The sequence below is a fragment of the Poecilia formosa genome, unplaced genomic scaffold (genome assembly GCF_000485575.1).
Source record: "Poecilia formosa unplaced genomic scaffold, Poecilia_formosa-5.1.2 Scaffold375, whole genome shotgun sequence".
NCBI lineage: Eukaryota > Metazoa > Chordata > Actinopteri > Cyprinodontiformes > Poeciliidae > Poecilia > Poecilia formosa.
In genome coordinates, this window is record NW_006800314.1 from 258,819 (window position 1) to 266,037 (window position 7,219).

General features: G+C 37.4%; 1 protein-coding gene and 1 long non-coding RNA gene across 2 annotated transcripts in view; both read right to left on the reverse strand.

The window, feature by feature from the left end:
- LOC103154151 (phospholipid phosphatase 3-like) overlaps positions 1-2,738 on the reverse strand; it is an 18,464-nt gene extending 15,726 nt beyond the window's left edge. Inside the window, exon 1 of the mRNA XM_007575338.2 lies at positions 1,901-2,738. Within this exon, the coding sequence (XP_007575400.1) occupies positions 1,901-2,102 (202 nt within the window). The 5' untranslated portion in view covers positions 2,103-2,738. The remainder of the gene's footprint in view (positions 1-1,900) is intronic.
- A 2,383-nt stretch (positions 2,739-5,121) lies between these two features.
- LOC107833377 (uncharacterized) overlaps positions 5,122-7,219 on the reverse strand; it is a 19,652-nt gene continuing 17,554 nt past the window's right edge. Inside the window, exon 3 of the long non-coding RNA XR_001659117.1 lies at positions 5,122-5,302. This is a non-coding gene — a long non-coding RNA (uncharacterized LOC107833377). The remainder of the gene's footprint in view (positions 5,303-7,219) is intronic.

Consider the following 7,219-nt stretch of genomic DNA (forward strand, 5'->3'; position numbering starts at 1 on the left):
ATGTGACCAGCTGACTCACAAAGGTCTGTGTGAGGGATAAAAGAACAGCTGATATAATCTGATACCGATATCGGATCGTTTTCCAATATCAATAACAAATTGGAACCCTACTGATTTTGTCATTTTGCGTTACAAAATAGCATAGGTCTAGCAAGCTGATGTTAGCTGGTTCAGCTGATATCTGCTGGTTATATTGAACTTGGTTAGTAACTAGGGAGGCTAGCTGCTCAGGTAGCTAGCCTTCAGTCAGCTGCTTTACTCTCCACCTGTACAGTGTTACCCTAATAAAAGTGAGTAATAAACGGGTGTGTAACAGGATCTTGTGACACCTTTTAGTCAAAGTAAAGTCCGTCTGGTAAAACAATATTTAGCCAGTGTGAGCATGTGACTTCTTCAGTTGAAATAAGTGTGAGATGCTAATATGTTGTTTGAGACTTATTTTGAAGGAAAAAGGAACAAGTTTTGTATTTCTGAGCTATTTTGTTAAAGTAGTCATTACATTAAGATGGGTTGTCCATGACACTGATTTAGTGTACATAGCAAAAAAGAGAAAGATTGGTTTGCAAACAAAATACAAACATCTTGTTAGAACTGTGACATTAGCACCTCTAGCTAACTGTTAGGTTGTGCAGGTTGTATCTGCTTCTGGGTTTTATGTAGACGATAAACTGAAAAATTATTTCACAGTCTTTTAATGATTTGAGCAAAGTTTGAAATTCACGAAAACTTTTTTTTCTGTTAATTAATACAGAAGAAAGGAGTATTTTTCAGTGTATTTTAAAGGCAGGATGACCGATCGTAAATACCAGAATGTATGGATGAGTCAAATCTGGACCAGAGTATTTATACTCATTCATGATAACTGTTAGAAAACAAACTAAAGGGGATTTTAATATGAAAATTGTGGTTTAGACAAAATATAGCTAAAATCGATATCGAATGTTATATCATCTCTATAGACCCAAGAGTTTCCATATCAGCTCTGTCCAGGTTTTTTAGTAGTGGAAATATTTCCAATCAGCTAAAACTGTTGCTTTCGCTTCCTTCAGTTAGCAGTTTTCAGCAACAAGTGTTGGAGAGACAATCCTGTTTTACTCTGTGCGTCACACAGCCGAACAAAACACTCTGGTCCTCTCATTACAGCGCCCCGAGGGCAAAGGAATGATGTGTGATGTAATATATTTTTTTATGATTTTGAAACTGTCACTTTTTAAAACTGAGACATTTTAAACTAGCGCCTACTTGCAAACCAAACCTGAAGTTATCTTAGTTCTAATATTTTGATTATCCCAGTTTCAGCTGCTGGGTTTCTTCTGTTTTATATATATATGTATAAATATATATAAAAACAGGAAGGATTTAGAAACTAAGCAGAAGATAACATTAGTGAAGTTACAAAAAAGAAGTTAGAAAAAAGAGGGAAGTACAAACACACGAAAAAATAATTTAAACACGAAAAGAAAAAAGTAAAGCCCAGCAGCATGTGAGGTGTTTTTTTGTTGTTGTTTTTTTGCCCAAGTGATTAAAAAAAAATATTATGCAACGAATATAGTAAATGAATATTACAACTATTAAAATTGGAAAAGCGAAACCACAAGTTCACAGGGGATTCAGTCACGTATTGAAACATTTTTTAAAAATTTCTCTCACATTTGTGGGTTTTTTCCCCCCACAAAAAGCGACTCAAAAAGTTGTTTGTGATTGTGTCCAATAATCAATCCGCGCACACAACCAAATAACTTCTAAGAGACTCAAATTATGTCGCTGTATTTACACGATACATTAAAGAAAAGTACTAAAAACTTTCTCAAACATGTTTTTTAAGTGCTGCTTCTGTTCAAACATGTATTTAGCTGTATAAGCCTTTCTGAATGCCTGTTTAGAGTCACCGTTTACTTACCGAGAAAGAGGCAGAGGAGGTCTAATCCCACCAGGAACCTCCTTTTTGACAGAGCAGGTCCCGTTATCTCCAGGAGTTTCTTCCCGCTGTCCATCCCCGTCACTGCCGGCTTCAGGCTGACCTTCTTGTCCGACACTTTGCGCTGGAGCTCCGCACTCGGCACGGTCACCGTGGTGGTGTGCGTGCCAAACGTATCCAACATCACGTCTGCCTGGCTGCGGGTTGAAGCTCAGCGTAGAAAAAAAAAAACCCAACTAACAACAAACTTGTAGGCAGGAGCTTCTTGAGTGCGTAACCCGAACCGTGGCTGCGTGTTATTTAAACTCTCCAAGGAGATTCACGTGCTCACACGTTACAGTGTTTCGCTTTTACGTGCTTTTTTTTTTTTAATTGATATTCATTCATCATTGTCTGGCCAGGCCTGCCCCGACCTGTTGCTGCTGATTCATCTGGAAGACATGGCGTTGTTTGCGAAACAAACCGGGATACGATCTCTTTTTCCCTTTCTTTCCGTTCAGAGGGAAATTACCAGATTCGGAGAAATGTCACATCACCCTCCAGGGAAGGATCGGAGACAAATGCATCAGAGATTTGTCAGTGTCTGGAGGAAAGATAGCTTTCTTCATCGCTATTCACTTTTCATTTTTATAAGCCAACATGTAAATTTACATCAAAATGCAGTAGATTGTTTAGTATAAACGGTGCCGTGAAAGAGTAGCTACTTGCAGCCTTAAAAATCCGACGTTTTTGGTTCTTTGTCAACAAGCAATTATAGCCAAAAATAAATCCAGTAAATTAAAAAGTTTTCTAAAATTTCCTTTATAAAGTGAAAACTATTTGACTTAAAGGGGACATGAAAAATATATTTGTGTACGTTTGAGTGTCTAGGCGTGAAAAAAATTTAATTATTCTCTCCCAATGCTGATGGATATATATGTTTTTTGACGTTATTTGTCATTCTGTCCATTTCCCTCATTTTCTTGTCTATGAGGTCACCACTACATTTACGGTAGAACCATAGACATAAACATGTATATGATGTCTATGGTAGAGCCACCGTAAATGCTAAACTTATCAGCTGGAAGTCCAACTGATAAGCTGCACTTCCGGCTTATCAGCTTTGTCAATCCGCCATTTTTTTTTTCCTCGCTGTGATTTTGTAGTCCAGGTCCTGTTATGCCTCAGTTGCAAGTAGATAAGTCAAAATGTTTGGTTCTTTGGTGGATTTACTCACATGATTCCTTACATCGCCCCAGTGTCTGGTTAAACTTTGTTTTTCTCAGCAGCGTACCCACATCAGTGGGGAAAGTCCGCTTTTGTTAGCGCTGTGTGCTAGCTTTTAGCTACATATGAAGATATAACTGTAGTACTGCATGTTTTGGTTATAATTATTTGGCTTTATTTTTTTTTACACATAATTCAAACGCATTCAGTGACGTTAGCTAACTCCTTCATTATGTCGAGGCTTTGTTTACTTCATTCATCTTGTTCTAGCGTTAGCACAAGATGCTAGCACATCTTAAAACGTATTTGATATGCAAAGACACTAGAGTTAAACTACACTCCATATTATGTAGTCATCTTAAACTTGGGAATAAAAAGTTTCTCTGCCGGTGGATAAACATATTGCTGCTGTCACACTACAAATATGGCCAAAAGGAGAGGAGTGGGATGTTAAATAAGGGTAAACGAGGGATCTGTGGAGCTTCAATATTGTGAAATTCAGACCAAAACATTGCAGTTCTGCTTTATACCATAAGAGAATGATTTACATGTGAAAAGGAAGCATTTAAAAGCTCAACATGTTCACTTTAATAAAAAAAAAACTGTTATTGGAAAACAGTTTTTTGTGTTTATGTCGCTTATCTGAGTAATCTGAATAAGCTTATAATGTAAAACGTCTGTGACTCTCACCCAGTGGCTACTGGACACTTGTTAGGTCGTCACAAACAAAAAAAGAATAAAGAAAAGAAACCTGTAAGGATGACATTTTCACTAAACTGTAAAAAGGTCATTTCTGGAAAATTTCAGTGTTTGCTTTTAATTAACCACAAGACTGATTTAATTTTTGAAACAGAAATGAAGCTTTGCCATATCATGTGTCTGCATTTAATCAGTTATTTATTTATTGCTTTTTTCTACCTCATTGGAAACAAATTAAGATTTAAAAAATGAATTTTAGTAAATGATGAAAGACATACTGAATCACAAATGAGCCAGTCCTGAGTTAATTCATATGGCCTTGCAGGTGTCTCCAGATGGCTCTTAAAGGTGTGGCCAAGTGCAAGTCATGGATGGCTCATCAAAACTAACCAGATCTGGTTTTTGTTGGGGGCTTTTTGAAAATCATATTGGGTTGATTTAAGTAGTCCCTGATATCCCAAGGAGCAACACAAGCAGTCACTACACAACTAGGATCCTCACTAACCTGATGGTTTCAAGGGTAAATAATGTGATTTATGAAGAATTTTCACAAGTATATGTTTCTTAACTTAGGAGCAACAGCGCTTCCTAGAGTTACAATTAAAGTCTTCAGTACTTGCAGACTAGTGTCCTTGTCTGAAAATGTGAGAAAACTTTTCATTTCTCTTTCTGAACGATCTTATATGTTTACTGTTTTCATTAATATGGGAGAATACAACAAAAAGTGAATTTCTACAGTTTCATTTTTTTAAAAGTTTTCTTTAAATAAAGACCTGGGATCTTCACTTGTAAATAAACTTATAACTATAAGTATTTTTATCAGTATTATTACTGTAATACGTTCAGATTCAACATATTTACTTCTGTAAGTGTAGTTTTTCCTGTAACCAGCCTGTCTTAGCAAAAAGGAAAATACTAAGGGACGATACGCAACTCCTCATCTCAACATCGCCGTGTCACTCTGGACCCATCCAGGCTCTGACAGGAAGATCAGAACCAATCAGGGCGTGGAGGTGTTACAACGTTTTTCAGCTGAACACAAACTGGGTGTTTAGCACCTGTGTTTCAGAGTAAACTTTCCTGAGCCGTGCATCTGCAGATGTCGACCATTTTACATTACCAAAATCCACAACTACTGCTCCAACAAATAATATCATGAAGGAACTGATTAACTCTAGCCACATTATTAAGATATTCTATAAACATCAGTAGAAAGTCAACCATAAAAAGCACCAATTAAGCTTTTAAACTACATAGATGAATGAAGTGACAAAGAAAAAGGATGACGCCACAAGGTACAAGCTGAAGAGATTTATTGAAGGAATTGAATGAAGGGGATGGTTGAGCTCGGCTTGGTCATCTGGGGAGAAAGCTGGAGGGCTTGGGCGATGAAGGGGATGAAGACTCAACGTCGGGGTCTTCAGGAAAATGTGTTCCACTTTTTTTCCCAGAGCTCTCTTGGGACCTTGCAGACGAAACCTGCAGTGAACAGGGGGATGAGGATGATGGGATGAAGAGGGGTGGGGTAAAGGAGGTAGAGGGTAAAGAGGAGTAGGGTTGACGAAACCTAACAGAGAGAGAAGAATGGGTGAGTAGAGTACGAGGACTCTGCTTGGGAAGTTGGAGGTGTGGTTTTGGGCGAGACCCTGCTCCAGAACCCAACTTAACATTTTAACTTCATTTTTAGGGTTTCTCCCTTCTTGTAATTGTGTTTTCCTCCGCTAGGTGGAGCCTGTGGTCTGGTATTCACCCACTTCACTGCGTCTCCTGCCTAAAGTTTGTTGGGATATGGCTGTGAAATAAAATGTTCAACCTATCCAATGTGTCTGGTCACCTTTAGAGCTTATGTTGCATTACAACTGTGATAGTGTTGTGCACCAAAATGTTGAAATGGATCGCTTTATGAATGTCAACTATTTATTGAGAGCAACAAGCCTAAGGTGGTATTTTGAGAAATTGAGAAAGTTTGGTCCAGTGGCAACCAAGTACTGCAAACCGAGGAATTTTGAAGAGAATTGTCAGGTTTTTAATTTACAAAAGCATCCCAATACTTTCACCTCTGGGAGATCTGAATCCTGCCTTTACTCCGTACTATCAGATTCCCAACTTAAGGTTAGGTGTAGAAACCATACATCTGCATTTATTTGTCTTCTTGGTTTTCTCTTGTTGCTTCATGTGTGCTAAAACAGTTATTTTTAACATCCTGATCAATGTGGAACTGAGCTTTAATGGGCAAACACTAGACTTCTCCCTTGACTCAACTTAATGTACAAACAGACCTAAATACAATCTTCCTTCCTACTGTCATTATCCAAAGTGAAACATGTCCTGTAACAAACCCCTAAAGACATCAGGAAGTTAAATCTTAGTCCCAGATGGATCTTCAAAATGAATAATAACCCTGAGCATCCAGTGGTTATGAAGGTCAACAAAGTGAATGTTTTGGTGCGGCCGTCACGTAGTCATGATCTCCATCACAAGGAAAAGTTGTGGGTAGATATGACAAGGCGGGAAAACCAAAACTTTTGACCCAAGTCATACAGTTTCCTCTGATTCTGACTAAACCTCTGAATTCAAAAAAGTTGGGGAAAAAAATCTCTAACAAACATTGTTCTTGAGAAATTTTCTTGCATTTGGCAAATAGAAATGATTTTAGTAATTCTTAAACAAGAGACGTTTGGTCTGATTTGACTTTAAACAGTGAGGAGAAAAAAATGTGTATTTGTATTTTTAGTTGGTGTATGTAAACTTCTGGTTTTATTTGAAGATGGAAGAAGTTTTCAGATTAGGTGAAACACAAGGATGTTTTTTAGTTTGTTTAATTAAGGATGAATCAACAGGAAGTAATTGACAGACCTTTTTATGCCTGCGACTTTTATATTGATCTGATGTAATATTCTAATCTGTAAATATTGTGTTTACACTAGCTGTTGCTAGAAAGCCATCATAATCAAGATGAATAATAAAAAAAAACAGTCTCTGCTAAATTTATCCAAATAATGTGTTTCACTTGGAGATATTTGCTGAAATAAGTGCATTGAACATATCACTGTTAAAAGCAGCTTCATTATCTGTACTGGAGAATTTCAAGTTAAGTGACGTACAAACTTTTCCTTTTCTGTTTAAAAAGGAAATTAATAATAAGTAGAGTAAAAGCAATTATACTGTCTTGTTTTTTTGCATGTGTTTTTATCCCTAAGATCAGCTAACTTAATGGGGGGAAAAGTTATATCCCTCTACTCCTCCAGGGGGCAGCAAAAGCTCTTGAACTGGAGGTTTTCCCTGTGTTTTCTGCTCTTCGTCAGCACTTTGGTGTTTTCTTTTTCTGTTTCTGTACATACAGGAGCACTGAGTGACATCACACACACACACACCTACACACACACACACACACAC